The sequence below is a fragment of the Hemiscyllium ocellatum genome, chromosome 39 (assembly GCF_020745735.1).
Source record: "Hemiscyllium ocellatum isolate sHemOce1 chromosome 39, sHemOce1.pat.X.cur, whole genome shotgun sequence".
In the NCBI taxonomy this organism is placed as follows: Eukaryota; Metazoa; Chordata; class Chondrichthyes; order Orectolobiformes; family Hemiscylliidae; genus Hemiscyllium; species Hemiscyllium ocellatum.
The window spans coordinates 1,524,974-1,543,012 of record NC_083439.1 but is presented as its reverse complement, the minus strand read 5'-3'; the positions used below and the strand labels follow the sequence as shown (position 1 = coordinate 1,543,012).

At 45.9% G+C, this 18,039-nt stretch overlaps 1 protein-coding gene across 1 annotated transcript in view; it reads left to right on the top strand.

Annotated features, from left to right (window-relative positions):
* The window catches only part of homer2 (homer scaffold protein 2), an 86,873-nt gene extending 69,112 nt beyond the window's left edge, over positions 1-17,761 (top strand). The window contains exons 5-9 of the mRNA XM_060852821.1: positions 6,132-6,271; positions 7,617-7,773; positions 13,953-14,063; positions 15,689-15,769; positions 16,792-17,761. Of these exons, the coding sequence (XP_060708804.1) occupies positions 6,132-6,271; positions 7,617-7,773; positions 13,953-14,063; positions 15,689-15,769; positions 16,792-16,980 (678 nt within the window). The 3' untranslated portion in view covers positions 16,981-17,761. The remainder of the gene's footprint in view (positions 1-6,131; positions 6,272-7,616; positions 7,774-13,952; positions 14,064-15,688; positions 15,770-16,791) is intronic.
* Positions 17,762-18,039: the final 278 nt, after the last annotated feature.

Below are 18,039 nucleotides of genomic sequence, written 5' to 3'. Positions count from 1 at the left end.
TGTTTTTGGATGGAACCTGAGAAATAAGAAAGGGATGATCACCTTATTGGGATTGTATTGTGACCCCCCTAATAGTCAGAGGGAAATTGAGAAACAAACTCGTAAGGAGATCTCAGCTATCTGTAAGAATAATAGGGTAGTTATGGTAGGGGATTTTAACTTTCCAAATATAGACAGGGACTGCCATAGTGTTAAGGGTTTAGATGGAGAGGAATTTCTTCAGTGTGTACAAGAAAGTTTTCTGATTCAGTATGTGGATGTACCTACTAGAGAAAGTGCAAAACTTGACCTACTCTTGGGAAATAAGGCAGGGCAGGTGCCTGAGGTGTCAGTGGGGGCACACTTTGGGGCCAGCGACCGTAATTCCATTAGATTTAAAATAGTGATGGAAAAGGATAGACCAGATCTAAAATTTGAAGTTCTAAATTGGAGAAAGGCCAATTTTGATGGTATTAGGCAAGAACTTTCAAACGTTCGCAGGTAAAGGGACGGCTGGAAAATGAGAAGCCTTCCAAAATGAGATAACGAGAATCCAGAGAAAGTATATTCCTGTCAGGGTGAAAGGGAAGGCTGGTAGGTATAGGAACGCTGGATGTCTAAAGAAATTGAGGGTTTGGTTAAGAAAAAGAAGGGAGCATTTGTAAGGTATAGACAGGATAGATCAAGTGAATCCTTAGAAGAGTATAAAGGCAGTAGGAGTATACTTAAGAGGGAAATCAGGAGGGCAAAAAGGGGACATGAGCTAGCTTTGGCAAATAGAGTTAAGGAGTATCCAAAGGGTTTTTATACATACATTAAGGACAAAAGGGTAACTAAGGAGAGAATAGGACCCCTCAAAGATCAGCAAGGCGGCCTTTGTGTGGAGCCGCAGGAGATGGGGCAGATACTAAATGAGTATTTTGCATCAGTATTTACTGTGGAAAAGGACGTGGAAGATGTAGACTGTGGGGAAATAGATGGTGACACCTTGCAAAATGTCCATATTGCAGAGGAGGAAGTGCTGGATGTCTTGAAAAACATAAAGGCAGATAAATCCCCAGGAGCTGATCAGGTGTACCCGAGAACTCTGTGAGAAGCTAGAGAAGTGATAGCTGGGCCTCTTGCTGAGATATTTGTAACATCGATAGTCACAAGTGAGGTGCCGGAAGACTGGAGGTTGGCAAACATGGTGCCACTGTTTAAGAAGGGTGGTAAGGACAAGCCAGGGAACTATAGACAAGTGAGCCTGACATTGCTGGTGGGCAAGTTGTTGGAGGGAATCCTGAGGGACAGGATGTACATGTATTTGGAAAGGCAAGGACTGATTAGGGATAGTCAACATGGCTTTGTGCGTGGGAAATCATGTCTCACAAACTTGATTGAGTTTTTTGAAGAAGTAACTAAGAGGATTGATGAGGGCAGAGTGGTAGCTGTGATCTATATGGACTTCAGTAAGGTGTTTGACAAGGTTCCCCATGGGAGACTGGTTAGCTCTCACGAACTACAGGGAGAATTAGCCATTTGGATTTGAACTGGCTCAAAGGTAGAAGACAGAGGGTGGTGGTGGAGGGTTGTTTTTCAGACTGGAGGCCTGTGACCAGTGGAGTGCCACAAGGGTCGACTACTTTTTGTCATTTACATAAACGATTTGGATGTGAGCATAAAAGGTACAGTTAGTAAGTTTGCAGATGACACCAAAATTGGAGGTGTAGTGGACAGTGAAGAGTGTTATCTCAGATTACAACAGAATCTGGACCAGATGGACCAATGGGCTGAGAAGTGGCAGGTGGAGTTTAATTCGGATAAATGCGAGGTGCTGCATTTTGGGAAAGCAAATCTTAGCAGGACTTATACACTTAATGGTAAGGTCCTAGGGAGTGTTGCTGAACAAAGAGACCTTGGAGTGCAGGTGCATAGCTCCTTGAAAGTGGAGTTGCAGGTAGATAGGATAGTGAAGAAGGCGTTCGGTATGCTTTCCTTTATTGGTCAGAGTATTGAGTACAGGAGTTGGGAGGTCATGTTGCAGCTGTACAGGACATTGGTTAGGCCACTGTTGGAATATTGTGTGCAATTTTGGTCTCCTTCCTATCGGAAAGATGTTGTGAAACTTGAAAGGGTTCAGAAAAGATTTACAAGGATGTTGCCAGGGTTGGAGGATCTGAGCTACAGGGAGAGGCTGAACAGGCTGGGGCTGTTTTCCCTGGAGCATTGGAGGCTGAGGGGTGACCTTATAGAGGTTTACAAAATTATGAGGGGCATGGATAGGATAAATAGACAAAGTCTTTTCCCTGGCGTGGGGGAGTCCAGAACTAGAGGATGAGAGGGGAGAGACATAAAAGAGACCTACGGGCAACTTTTTCACACAGAGAGTGCTATGTGTATGGAATGAGCTGCCAGAGGAAGTGGTGGAGGCTGGTACAATTGCAACATTTAAAAGGCATTTGGATGGGTATATGAATAGGACGGGTTTGGAGGGATATGGGGCCAGGAGCTGGCAGGTGGGAATAGATTGGGTTGGGATATCTGGTCAGCATGGATGAGTTGGACTGAAGGGTTTGTTTCCATGCTGTACATCTGTATGACTCTACCATGAGGAACCTTGTCAAACGCCTTACTGAAGTCCATATAGATCACATCCACCACTCTGCCTTCATCAATCCTCTTCATTATTTCTTCAAAAAACTCAATCAAGTTTGTGAGACATGATTTCCCAGCACAAACCCATGTTGACTATCCCTAATTAGACCTTGCCTTTCCAAATACATGTAAATCCTGTCCCTCAGGATTCCCTCCAACAAATTGCCCACCACTTGTGTCAGGTTCACCGGTCTAATTGTTCCCTGCCACATTTCTTAAGTAATGGCACCACATTAAGCAACCTCCAGTCTTCCAGCACCTTGCCTGTGGCTGTCAATGATCCAAATATCTCAGCAAGGGGCCCAGCGATCACTTCCCTATTTCCCAGAGAGTTCTCAGGTACACCTGATCAGGTCCCAGGGATTTATCCACCTTTATTTGTTTTAAGATGCCAAACACCACCTCCTCTATAATATGAACATCTTTCAACATGTCCTTGTGACTTAATATTGATTTGTTAGGGCTGTAAGTCCAGTTTTAAAAGCTTGTGTAGATAGTTAATGTTATAGAATTTCTAATTCAAATTTCTGTATGTGATAGAGTTATGGTGTTTTAACATAAACAAGGCGCTTCTAGGTAGATTTAGATTTATTACAGTGTGGAAACAGGCCATTCAGCCCAACAAGTCCACACCAACCCTCTGAAGAACAACCCACCCAGACCCATTCCCCTACATCTAACACTACGGGCAATTTAGCATGGCCAATTCACCTAACCTGCACATTTTGGACTGTGGGAGTAAACCAGAGCAAACCCACACAGACACGGGGAGAATGTGCAAACTCCACACAGACCGTTGCCTGAGGCAGGAATTGAACCCAGGTCTCTGGTGCTGTGAGGCAGCAGTGCTAACCACTGTGCCACCATATGTAAGTAGCAGTACGGCTGAAATAAAAGCAAGGATCCATATTTTGATGAGTTAAGATATGTCTAGGGAGCTCTGGCCCTTCATTCTCACATCACAGAGAGATATTGGAGTGTCAGAGTCTCAGGGGTGACTTTATAGAAGTTCATAAAGTAACGATGGGCATGGTTAGGGTAAGTAGACAAGGTCTTTTTTCCAGGATAGTGGAGACCAAATCTAGACAGCATGGGTTTAAGGTGAGAAGGGAAAGATTTAAAAATTACCTGAGGGGTAACATTTTCATGCAGAGGTTGGTGCGTGTGTGGACTGAATTGCCAGAGGAAGTGGTTGAGTCTGGTACAATCACAAAATTTACAAGGCATCTGGATGGGTATATGAATAGAAAGGGTTTAGTGGGATATGGGCCAAGTGCTGGCGAATGGGACTAGATTAGTTTAGGATATCTGGTCAGCATGTTGGACAAGTTGGACTAAAGGGACTGTTTTTATACAGTCTAACCCCATGATTCTATGACTCTGTAAATATAAATTCAAATTTCAGAGATTTATGATTTGATTTATTGTTGTCACATGGTACCAATATACAGTGAAAAGTGTTGTTTTGCATGCTAATCATACATAAGTACATCAGATTAATGGAACAAAATGCAGAATACAGTGTTACAGCTACAGAGAAGGTGTAGAGAAAGATCACCCCTAATATATGAGAGGTCCATTCAAAAGTCTGATAACAGTGGGGAAGATGCTGTTCTTGAATTTAAGAAGTGTAGGAATATGATATGAGTAATAGGGGATTTTAACTATCCAAGTGTTAACATAGTGTGCAACATAGAGAGAGAGCAAAATGCTTAAGTTATATCCAGGAGAATTTTTTTATCCAGTACATAGAAAACCCAGAGAGGAGGAGTTCTGGGTCTAATATTTGGAAATGAGTCTGCACAGGTGAAAGGCATATACATTGGAGTATATGTAGGAGAGCAGTTTGGATACAGTGACCAGAACTCAGTTCGATTTAGGATTGTTATGGAAAAAGGATAAGGTTGGGCTGGGAATAAAGTTCTAAATTGGAGCTAGGCCAATTTTACTTGATTTGATCAATGTGCATCAATCTAGTTACAACTGTGTCCAAGTAGTGGGAAGCATTCAGGGAGGAAACAGCAAGAATACAAGGGAAATCTGTTCCTGGAAGGGCAAGGAGTGGGACCAAGACCGGAGAACCCTGGATGTCATACAATTTACAGTTAGGATTAAGGGAAAACTTTATAGTAGGTACCAAGGATTCAATATGGCAGAGTCCCTAGAGGTGAATAAAAATGCAGGGGAATTTAAAAAGTAAATTAAGAAAGCAAAGAAAGTTTATGAGTGAGCATTGGCAGGTAGAGGGTTTTCTAAATCTACAAAAAGCAGAAGGCTGACGAGGGAAAGAGTGTGGTTCATTGGAGACCATTCAGGTAATCTGTGTGCAGAAGGTGTGGACATAATCCTCAATAAATACATTACATTGAAGGAAAAGGATAACGTTGGCAGAGATATTAGGACAGAGAACTGTCAAGTGTTAGAGGAAACTATTACTTGGTCAGAGAGAGAGAAGGTAGTACAGAGGTTAGTAGCTTTAAAAGTGGATAAATCTGCTGAACCCTGGCTGAGGTACATCCACAGCTTTTGAGGAAGGCAAGGCTGGTGATAATCAGGGGCCCTGGCAGTAATTTTCTAAACCTGATCAAAGAGCAAACTGGAAAGTACTGAAGATCAGAGACACTTTGTGCATATCACCACCCCCTGGAGGTAGAAGGGCAGGTAGGTACGGTGAGGAGGGCATGCAGGGCAGCAGGTGGTGAAGAAGGCAAATGGTGAGTTGACCTCTGTGAGAGGATTTGAGTCCATGAGAGGAATGTCTTGCTGCAACTGAACAGTGCCTTGGTAAGACCACATCTGGAGTATTGTGTGCAACTTTGGTCTCTTTATCTGAGGACAGATGTTCTTGCAACGGGGGAGTGTGGTGAATGTTCCCTGGATTAATTTCTGAGATGGCAGGAGTGACATATGAAGAGAGACTGGGTCAGTCAGGACTGTATTCACTGGAATTCAAAAGAATGTGGGAGGATCTCATAGAAATATAGAAAATTCTAACAGGACTAGGACTAACCACAGGAAGGATATTCCTGGTGACTGGGCTGTCCAGAACCAGGGGTCACAGTTTAAGGACATAGGGCAAACCATTTAGGACTGTGATGAGGAGAACGGTCTTCATCCAGCATAGTGGGCCTGTGGAATTCTCTGCCACAGAAAGCAATTGAGGCCAAAATATTGAATGTTTTCAAAAAAGGGATCAGATATAGTTTATGTGATAAAGGGAATCCAAGGATATGGGGAGAGAGCAGGAACAGGGGACTGAGTTAGATGATCAGCCATGATCAAATTGAATGGCACAGCAGACTGGAAGGGCCGAATGGCCTACTCCTGCTTCTATTTTCTAAATGTCTATGTTTTATCAAAGTTTGGATGAGACTCATACGGAGCTTAAACCCGTTACAGCTCAGTTGGACCAAATGTCTTGTAAATTCTGCAACCCATTTTTTGCCAGGCTCAAAGTTTAAGGATTGCATCTGATCCTGAATTCCTCATTCTATCTTCTTTCCTAATCAATTTAGGAGTCCAGCCATGAAACCCCATCTTCTCCACAAGCATCAAGTGTAAATGGAACTGACGATGAGAAGGCAACGCGTCCTCCTCCCATTGAGAGCCTCCTGAAGAATGAGAATGACCGGATCAAATTAGTCTCAACTCAAGGGTGAGATAAATCACTCCATCAAACAGGAGAGAGGATCACAGGGGAACAGCCAGGGCTCTGCATGCCTGCATCACAGGGTGCTAGAACAGACCTTGCACAGTAACTCCACATATGGGTACCACTGGGCTGAGACTGTGCGGGTGGAGATTACACAACCTACTCTTTGTAGATCTTTGACCTCTGCTTCATTCTGGGAATCCCATGTAGTGATTTGTTCCCATTCTGATCTCAGAAAGACTTGTTGCTAATTCCTCCCTGAGTATTGTGGCGGGGCCTCGATGATCAACCCTCAAGTGTATTTGTGACAATCATCGAGAAATTCATTCTGAGGTTTTAACCATCGCCTTTTACTCCCTACAATAATCTCCCAACAAATTGCCTGGCCTTGTGAAAAACTAAAATACTACTGCAGATGCTGGAAATCTGACATAAAAACAGCAGGTGCTGCCAATACTCTGTATGTCTGACAGCATCTGTGGAGAGAAGCAGAGTTTAATGTTTCAGGTCAATGACCTTTCAATAGGTTCAAACTTTGTTATTTATTTCCCTTTAAATAAAGCAGCTGTTTCTGCTTGGAGCTTGTGTAGAAATGTCCCCTGAATCACCAGCAGATAGCTGGGGATTTTGGAAGTATTCATTCTCACTCGTAACTCAGCTTGAGTAGTTGGAACACACTCTGTCGCCTGATCCATTTTCCCATCCCATCTGCACTTGTCTTGTTATAGGTCCCTCTGGAATCAGATCCACTCAGACAGTGATCCTCCTCTCTTGGTCAAGGGTCAAATACTTGAAGATCATTAGCACCCAAACAGCTTGTCAGTATTTTCATGGCATATCTCAAACTCCAGAGTCTTGAAGCCCCTTGAGTGTCCATCCTGAGTGTCTTGCTATTGCGAAGCTGCCTTCACATTAATTATTCAACGTGTCCATCATGGGCCCTGAGCAGTCTCTTAGGGGTATTGGAGCTCATCTGCTGCTTAGACTGTGCCCCGAGGAGAGCCTGTAAGGTGGGTCACAGCTGTGGTCCTGATCGTTTGAATGGTCTAACTGAGGATCCCTGGCATTCTTACACAGAGGGAATTAGTTATAGATAAAGTGAATGCAGCTTGTACAGTTTGCTGTGTTGCTTTCTCTCTCTAATACTGGATTGGGCCTTCTTCCAGGAGTTTGGTTTGGAACACGAGGAATGACGTCATGGATGAGAACGGCTGACATTTAAAATATGGGCTTTCTTTTCCTGTTGTTTTAGTTCATATCTGAATCTTGAGGGTGCTGTAACAGATGCTGAGAACACAGAAAGTAAGTTTGAGGGGGTGAAATTGTGACATGTTTCTTCTCTGTTTAGGTCTGCTGCTGCCAAGAAATGGGAGCAGGAACTCCAAACCTTGGGAGAGAACAACGCTCGACTCAGCATTGCATTGCAGGAGTCAACAAATAATGTAGAGCATTGGAAAAAGCAACTGTTGCTGTGTAAGGAGGAAGGAGAGAAACTCCGGCAGAAGGTTAGTGAGTGTGCTTTTGTTGGAGATGGGGTTGGGGAGATGGGGTTGGGGAGATGGGGTTGGGGAGATGGGGTTGGGGAGACGGGGTTGGGGAGATGGGGTTGGGGAGATGGGGTTGGGGAGACGGGGTTGGGGAGATGGGGTTGGGGAGATGGGGTTGGGGAGATGAGGTTGGGGAGATGGGGTTGGGGAGATGAGGTTGGGGAGATGGGGTTGGGGAGACGGGGTTGGGGAGATGGGGTTGGGGAGACGGGGTTGGGGAGACGGGGTTGGGGAGATGAGGTTGGGGAGATGGGGTTGGGGAGATGGGGTTGGGGAGACGGGGTTGGGGAGATGGGGTTGGGGAGACGGGGTTGGGGAGATGGGGTTGGGGAGATGAGGTTGGGGAGATGGGGTTGGGGAGACGGGGTTGGGGAGACGGGGTTGGGGAGATGGGGTTGGGGAGACGGGGTTGGGGAGATGGGGTTGGGGAGATGGGGTTGGGGAGACGGGGTTGGGGAGACGGGGTTGGGGAGACGGGGTTGGGGAGATGGGGTTGGGGAGACGGGGTTGGGGAGATGGGGTTGGGGAGATGGAGTTGGGGAGATGGGGTTGGGGAGACGGGGTTGGGGAGATGGGGTTGGGGAGATGGGGTTGGGGAGATGGGGTTGGAGATGGAGTTGGGGAGATGGGGTTGGGGAGACGGGGTTGGGGAGATGAGGTTGGGGAGATGGGGTTGGGGAGATGGGGTTGGGGAGATGGGGTTGGGGAGATGAGGTTGGGGAGACGGGGTTGGGGAGATGGGGTTGGGGAGATGAGGTTGGGGAGACGGGGTTGGGGAGATGGGGTTGGGGAGATGAGGTTGGGGAGATGGGGTTGGGGAGATGAGGTTGGGGAGATGGGGTTGGGGAGACGGGGTTGGGGAGATGGGGTTGGGGAGATGGGGTTGGGGAGATGGGGTTGGGGAGATGGGGTTGGGGAGATGGGGTTGGGGAGATGGGGTTGGGGAGATGGGGTTGGGGAGATGAGGTTGGGGAGATGGGGTTGGGGAGATGAGGTTGGGGAGATGGGGTTGGGGAGATGGGGTTGGGGAGATGGGGTTGGGGAGATGGGGTTGGGGAGATGAGGTTGGGGAGATGGGGTTGGGGAGATGAGGTTGGGGAGATGGGGTTGGGGAGACGGGGTTGGGGAGATGGGGTTGGGGAGATGGGGTTGGGGAGATGGGGTTGGGGAGATGGGGTTGGGGAGATGGGGTTGGGGAGATGGGGTTGGGGAGATGAGGTTGGGGAGACGGGGTTGGGGAGATGAGGTTGGGGAGATGGGGTTGGGGAGATGGGGTTGGGGAGATGAGGTTGGGGAGATGGGGTTGGGGAGATGAGGTTGGGGAGATGGGGTTGGGGAGATGGGGTTGGGGAGATGGGGTTGGGGAGATGGGGTTGGGGAGATGAGGTTGGGGAGACGGGGTTGGGGAGACGGGGTTGGGGAGACGGGGTTGGGGAGACGGGGTTGGGGAGACGAGGTTGGGGAGACGGGGTTGGGGAGATGGGGTTGGGGAGACGGGGTTGGGGAGATGAGGTTGGGGAGATGGGGTTGGGGAGATGGGGTTGGAGATGGAGTTGGGGAGATGGGGTTGGGGAGACGGGGTTGGGGAGACGGGGTTGGGGAGACGGGGTTGGGGAGATGGGGTTGGGGAGATGAGGTTGGGGAGATGGGGTTGGGGAGACGGGGTTGGGGAGACGGGGTTGGGGAGATGAGGTTGGGGAGATGGGGTTGGGGAGACGGGGTTGGGGAGACGAGGTTGGGGAGATGGGGTTGGGGAGATGGGGTTGGGGAGATGGGGTTGGGGAGATGAGGTTGGGGAGATGAGGTTGGGGAGATGGGGTTGGGGAGATGGGGTTGGGGAGATGAGGTTGGGGAGATGGGGTTGGGGAGATGAGGTTGGGGAGATGGGGTTGGAGATGGGGTTGGTAATTCTTGGTTTTTTTCCCATTCTGCAAAGTCTCTCATTTAATCTGTGGGTTTTTCTGGCTCTGCCAGTAAGAGATTAAACACTCACTTCCACGCTGTGCACTGGGGGGGAGGTGCACTGGGGGTGGACTGGGGGAGGTGGGGGTTTGATCTCACAGTCCAGCCCCACAGGTCATCAACCCTCCCAAGAAAACAAAAACAAGACGTGAACCAGCCCAAGTGCTTTCCTTCCTGTCAGCACTTGGCCTGAAACAACCGATTAGAAATCTCGCTTGGTCAGAACTGGAAAGGTTCTGCACTTTGTGCTGGTTTCATACTTTATAGTAATAGAAGCAGGAATGGCCATTTGACCCATCGAGCTTGCTCACACTTCATGGCTGATCCATCCATCATTTCAGCTCCTCCTACCTGCATTGTCCCCTTAACCCTTAATTCCCCTACCATCAAAAACACATTGAACTCTGTCATGAATATACATAATGAATCTGCCCCTAGTGCTTCCTTGGGCAGAGAATTCCATAGATTCCCTACTCTCTGGGAAAGGCATTCCTCCTCATCTCTGTCCTAAATCTACCTTCCTGACCTTGAGGCCATGCCCTCTAGTCCTAGTCGCACCCATCAGTGGAAACAACTTGCTTGCCTCTATGTTATCCATCCCTTTCATAATTTTATATGTATCTAAGATCCACTCTCATTCTTCTAAATTCTAACTAAATTCTACCGTCCCAGGCAGCTCAATCTCTCACCGTAGGGTAACCTCCTCACCTCTGGAATCAACCTGGTGAACCTCCTCTGCACGAAGCCAGGATATCCCTCCTCAAGGTGCGGAGTCACCTTCACATTTTACATTGCAGCAGAACCTCCCTGATCTTAAATTCAATCCTTTTAACAATGAAAGCCAAGATTCTGTTTGCCTTCCTGATTACCTGTTTCACCGGCAAATCAGCTTTTAGTGATTCATGTATGAGCATTCCTAAGTCCCTCTGCACAACAGCATGCTGCAAACTTTCACCATATAAATAATACTCTGACCTACTCGTTTTACTTCCAAAGTGGATAACCTCACGTTGACCAGCATTGTACTCCACCTGACAGACCCTTGCCTCCTCACCTAACCTATATAGATCTCTCTGCAGACCTGCCACATCTTCTGCACAGTTTGCCTTTTCACTCAATTTAGTGTCATCAGCAAACTTGGATATATTACACTCTGTTTCTTATTCCAAATCATTGATATATCTGCAGATCTAGGTGTTTCATGGCCCTCAGTCAGAGTGCAGTTTGGAAATCCCTGTTTTCCCACTTACAGGGGAGAATCAGCAACACCACAATCCCAGACTGAAGGTGAAAGATCTCCTCAGAGACCCACTGGGTCCTTGGCGGAAATCCACTTTCAGATATGATTATATTTTGTTGAATCAAGGGAAAGGTTGTTGAGATATTCGGAGGAAGAATCGAGAACTCTCTGCAGTTTTCAATTGTTCTGGGGGACAATTGAACAAAACCTTCTGGAAATTTAAGCTGGGCTCACAGAGGCCGAGGTATGCGGGGAATTTCCCAGACAGGGCTGAATGGAGGCATGAGGAACACCCATGCCAATCACACTGTTCCAGAACCTTCTGCAACTTGTTTTAACACTAACTCTGGAGGAAACAGGGCAGATGTTGAAGAGATGCCACCCAGGTAAATAGTGCTGTGAGGAAGGCATATGGTGTACTGGGCTTTATTGGCAGAGGAATTGAGTTCCGGAGTCCTGAGGTCATGTTGCAGTTGTATAAGACTCTGGTGAGGCCTCATCTGGAGTATTGTGTGCAGTTTTGGTCGCCATACTATAGGAAGGATGTGGAAGCTTTAGAACGAGTGCAGAGGAGGTTTACCAGGATGTTGCCTGGAATGGTAGGAAAATCTTATGAGGAAAGGCTGAGGCACTTGGGGCTGTTCTCATTGGAGAAGAGAAGGTTTAGGGGAGATCTGATAGAAGTGTATAAGATGATTAGGGGTTTAGATAGGGTAGATACTAAGAACCTTTTACCGCTAATGGAGTCAGGTGTTACTAGGGGACATAGCTTTAAATTAAGGGGTGGTAGGTATAGGACAGATGTTAGGGGTAGATTCTTCACACAGCGGGTTGTGAGTTCATGGAATGCCCTGCCCGTATCAGTGGTGAACTCTCCTTCTTTATGTTCATTTAAGCGGGCATTGGATAGGCATTTGGAAGTTATTGGGCTAGTATAGGTTAGGTAGGACTCGGTCGGCGCAACATCGAGGGCCGAAGGGCCTGTACTGCGCTGTATCCTTCTATGTTCTATGTTCTATGTTCTAGATGCATGAAATGGGTTAGAATGTAAGAGCAGGGAGATTATGCTGGATCATGAGTTAGGCCACAATCTGAGCACTATGAGAAGTTTTGGTCACCTTAGCACTGAAAGGATGTAATTGCATTAGAGAAGGGGCAAAGGAGATTTATATGGATTTTGAGGATTAGAAAGCTGCCACTATCAGGAAAGATTTGACAGATTAAGCTTATTCCCATTGGAACAGAAGAGGCAGAGGGGGTTTGATTAAGGTGTAGAAAATGTAAGGTGTCTTGGGTAGAGAGAATGGGAGTGGCCATTTAATGTTTAGCAAAGACATTAGTGACCAGGACGCATAGATTTAAAGATTTAAAGTAATTTGGGCAGAAGCATTGGAGGGGAGAAAGGAAAAAAGTACATTCTTTCTCCAGAGGCTATTGTAGATTAGATTCCTTACAGTGTGGAAACAGGCCCTTCAGCCCAACAAGTCCACACTGATCCTCCAAAGAGTAACCCCTCCAGACCCATTTCCCTCTGACTAATGCACCTAACACTGTAGGCAATTTAGGATAGCCAATTCACCTGACCTGCACATCTTTGAAGTGTGGGAGGAAGCCCACACAGACACAGGGAGAATGTGCAAACTCTACACAGACAGTTGTCCGAGGCTGGAATTGAACCTGGGACCCTGGTGATGGGAGGTAGCAGTGCTAACCACTATGCCACCCATGTTGTGGTGTCTGGATTCACTGCCTGAAAGGCACAAACATTAGGGGCAGAATGGCATCCTCTTGTTCCATTTTCATTTTCCAAACATTCCAGATATCGAAGGAGGACAAATGTGCAATAGATGGCGGGTGTGGGACAGTATGTAAATTGCTCCATTGAAGGGCCAGCATGGACACAATGGGTCAATTGGCCTCTTTCTGGGCTGAAACAATTTGATAATTCTATGTGATGGTGAGGTTGATGTTCAGATGCAGTGAGGATGGAAGGAGAGAGCGGGCAGTAATTACCTTACAGGGAATTCAGGCTGAATTCCTGCCACATATCAATTCCCAAATACACCTGGGGCCTTCCTAGAGGGTTTATCACATGATCTCCCCCATCCCCTCTTCTGCCATTGACAGTCAGAGTCAACTGACCAATCAAATAGCTTGCTTCCCCGTGCCCCTCTGTATCTGTCTCTCCACACTCACTGCCTGTCCTGCTGAATGTTTCCAGCATCTTCTCATTTTTATTTCATATTTTCAGCACCTGCTTTATTTTGATTTCTTTTATCCTTTCATAGATAATTAAAAAACTTAAAGGGTGACATGGTGGCTCAGTGGTTAGCATTGCTGCCTCACAGCACCAGGGACCTGGGTTCAATTCCAGCCTTGGGTAACTGTCTGTGTGGAATTTGCACATTCTCTCTATGTTTATGTGGGTTTCCTTTGAGTGCTCCAGTTTCCTTCCACAGTCCAAAGAAGTGCAGGCTAGGTGGCTTGGCCATGGGAAATGTGGGGTTATGGGGATAAGGCAAGGTGGTGAGTCAGTGTGGATGGAGTGGGCCGAATGGCCTATTTTTGCACAGTAGAGATTCTATGATTAACCAAACATTTGCTTCTCTTAATGTCCCAGTGATTTGCCTAGGGCAAGGTTCTGTACCCAATGAGTGAAACTTTAATTCCTGGTATTTTCAAAACTAACATATCTCTTGATTGTTGGACTGCAGTGACTGTCATTTGATAATTGAGGATCCAGGTTACCTGAATAATTCTTCTACTGTACATTAGGTGAGGTTTTAATTTACTGATAATCCTTTCCCTCCCACAGTGTTAAAACCAGATCCAATTTCTTGTACAAAGCGCCTGTGACATACTTGTTATCAAAGTGGCTGAGAGGAGTTAGGAAGGTGGTTTCCTCCTTTGTGATGTTTCTATCTCAAACCCTCAGATGATGGAGCTGGAGACTCAGTGTGCTGACTTCAATCTGGAGAAAGAGAGGAACACGCGACTGACTCGAACTGTGAAACAGCTGGAGACTGACATTCATGAAAAGGAGCAGGTTTGTGGTTTCGGTTTCTTAACGGGGAAAGCTGTTGGTGTGGAGCGTTTTCATGTTGCTATTACCTCAGTTACCAGGCCAGGACTGAACTGTGCTGTCCCCAGTAACTGATCCAAATGGTGGTGACAGAATCTGTGTGATGTACAGCACCTGTCAGTGAATATCCCTACCATGCTTATTATTAAAAGGTAGGAACTGAAAGGTGAGGGATATAGGAGTTGGTGTTAAAGTCACTTAAGATGTAGTGGATAAGTTTCTGGTTTGTCACCTCTTAAACTGGCCCAGCACTGCTGGACTGAACACTCTCACATGTTTGGAGACTCTCAGTCTCACCCACTAGTGTTGGACCCACAGCACAAAGTGGCTGCACTCTGGTCGAAAGGTGAGCCACTGTAGCATTGTCCTGGCAGCTAACTGCCCGGTATGGGACGGAGAGTCTGCTGGGTGCTGTGTGAACACAGGGCAAAAGCCACACATCCGTCTTCCCAGAATGAACCGTGGGTGGTGTTCCTTCCAAAGGAAACTGTTTGCAGAAGCCATGAGGACAACAGGGTGGAATAAAAGCAATCTGCTGGAGATTATTGAGGGAAAATGTTTTGTACATTCACAGGAGGGGTATACTAGGAATCAAAACTGGATTGAGATTAATTTAAGATTTGCTGACACCCCACCAGCTTCTATATTCAGCATTCCAGGCTCCAGTCTGATGTCACCACCAAACACATCTTCCCAGCATTCCAATGACTTTTGTCCCTGATCCACTTTACAATGCAGTCCCACTATCCCTACTGATTATTTCCTCCATTTCTATTGTCCACAGCCCCAAATACTCCTTTCAGATTAAACAGCAATTCAGTAAGGTCTCTTTCACTTGAGAAGTATGTGCTCACTCCTCATAATGGAGCTTCCTCTGCGGTTTTGAATCAACTGTTTTTTTGATTAGCTCAGCCTTACTCTACAGAAGCTCAACTGCAACTTAAAAAGAACAGTTTATCATCTTTTCTATCACGGAATCCTCCAGTGTGGAAACAGCCCCTCCGACGAGTAACCCACCCAGAACCATTCCCCTGACCATGTGTTTACCCCTGACTAATGCACCTATCTTTGGATTAGTCTACAACCTTCTGGATTCAATACTCCATAAATTATTTCACACCATAACCATTGCTCCCACTTGTTCAGAAAACAGGCGTCAGTTCTGTCTTTGTCATTTTCTGATTCTTGAGACGCACCTTGCTCCTTTCATTACTGCCCTCTTTCACTGTGTACCATCAGTCCTTCTGGCATTTAATTGCTGCTACCTTTCACCCAACTAGAGCATCCCTTCTGTCCTTTCCCGCCTCCATCTCCTTCCGTACTGTACACTCTCATACATTTTCTGAGTTGTAATGAAAAATCATACACTGGAAATATTAACACGGGTGCTGTCTGACCTGCCAAGCGTTACTGCACTTCGGTTTTAATTCAGATTAAGAAGAATATTATGATGATTGGCCAAGAAATGATGTTTGATGGGAATGGTTCCATCAATTTATATTCTAGAAGTTTCTGTGCAGCCCAGGAAGATGTGATTACCATGATGCTGAGTTGTTTGTGGAAAAGTATTTCTGTTTTATTTCCCCCAGGAGTTGGAGAGGCTGAGGGAGGAGGCTCAGGTCATTCCCCAGCTCCTGGCTGAGTGCGAGGCTTTGAGGGAACGTCTCCAGGTACAGTGCGCGTGTTTGGTTGTAGGCAGGAAGTGTCCTGGGGCCAATATTTATTCCTCAACCAACATCAGCAAAACAAACTGCTGACTGTGGGATCTTGCTGTGTGTATCGATTGACTGACATTTTCCTACAACTTTTGAAGTTATATATTGCTGGGAAGCTCATGAAAGTTTCTAGAGTAGCACAAACCCTTTCCATTTTTCTCACGGCCACAGGCAGCAACAGAGACAGCCTGGTGCTAGCTACCATTCTGTATCAAGCAGCATGATTATTATACTGCAGATATTCTCTGTCTCTATGTCTGCCTGTCTCTCTCTCTCTCTCTCTCTCACTCTTCCTCCCGTGCTATGGTTCAAACTGGATGTTAAAATGTAACTGTTTTGCTTAATGCCCCTCACTTGGAGTTAGTTTACAATTTTCTTGTGTAAGTGTTTCCCGTGGTGGATGGTACTCTGTGGGTTATGTGTATTTTAGGTAAAAGTGACCACAATTAATATCCGTAATTTGAATCATGCATGGGACAAGCTGACCTAGAAAATAAACACACCCTGGAGGAGAATTTGTTTTAAATTCTTCTGTGATTAAACTCAAAGCCTTTTATCATGACTGCTTCGAGATCTTTTCACAGAGAAAAAACAAGATTCAGGATGTCCTGTGTCCCTGCCTCAGGTACTGCCACAGATATAGGCTGTATCCCATTACAGGGATACATTGGTGTAATGGGAATGTCACTGGTTTTAGTACCCAGAGCCCAAGCTGATGATCTGGGGATGTAGGTTCAAATCATAACATGGATATAGTGAAGTTTGAATTCAATGAAATATCTGGAATGATGACCATGTAATGATAATAAATCATTATAAAACCCTGACTGATTAACTGATGCCCTTTTTCTTAGGAAAGGAACTCTATCATTTGACCCACAGCCATGTCCTTTCTGAAATGGCCAAACAAAGCCACTCAGTTCAAGAGCACAATCTTGACAGTATCTCTTACTCCCTTGTCCCCTCTCTGGTTTCAGGCAGCGGAGAATTCAAACAAGGAGCTGGAAAACAAAGCAAACTCGTTAAAGACAAATGTTGAAGAAAGTCAGCAGAAACAGAGTGACCTGAAGAAAGAGTTAACGACATTTCTGGAAGTTCTGGATGGAAAAATTGATGAGCTTCATGGATTCCGACAAGGCCTGGCTAAATTGGGGATGGACAATTGAGGATGGGGCATTAGGGGGTGACAACAGAGAGTGACATCTATAATATCAAGAGGTGGGTGAGGTTGGGGAAGATAGGGGACTTGTTTGGGTCATGAGGGCAGGGGTGGGGTTCAAGGCAGGAGACTTGGGGATGACAGACTGACTGGTGTTCTTGCCCTGACCCCTGACCCATGACCCATGAGGTGAAAATACCTTTAACCTGGATAAATCTGGAGAGGGAGGTGAATTTGCTGCCAAATTTAGGTGAGGCTGCTTTAAACACAAGTTTCCGTTATTTCAGCCCAATACAAACAATCCCATCAATGACAGAATGCTAAGTCTCTATGTACAAGGAAGCAGGTCATTGATGTGGGAATGATTTCTTTGCCAACTCAATGTGCACATTTTCCTGAAGGTTTGGTCCTGTGATCATCTGGCCAAACCCTCTTTTTGACTCATTGCTCACCTTTTATAAATAATTAACCAGACCCATTAAGAAAATGACAAAAACACAATTTTATGATGTCCCTCCTGGGTTTCTGCACATTTGGAAAATGTATCTTTAATTCCTGGAGATTTCTGTCCTGAACCATTGCCAAGCACTAGACCAAGTAGGAGTGGGTGGGTTTGAAATTTGAGCTGTATCGTTTGTGTCATCAGTTTTGAGCAGAAAACTGCTCACATTTCATTTTCTGATTGTATGAATGATGTTGAAAGCACAACTTGAGTTTATTTGGAGAGTTCTGGAGAACAGAAAAACTGCCTGCGGATTTTAGTGTGTTTTTAATGTTTGTTTCTTATTGACAGGAATAAATATTAACCTTACATTTTAAAAGTCTACTTAGTTCAGGTTTCATCATGCACTTGTGTGTGTGCAGTGTGTGAATATACAGTGTGGGTGTATTTGGGACTGGGCTGAGGAACTTTGAATGTGGACTGTATTCTTGTTATTGCACTTGTGCTGATCCTGCCTTTAATTTATTTAAAGAGCTTTTTCAATAGGCTAAGTATAGTGGTAGGACCATTCTTGATTCTTTACCAGCGAGCCGTGGGAGGCTGCTGAGGAAGCTGAATTCTAAT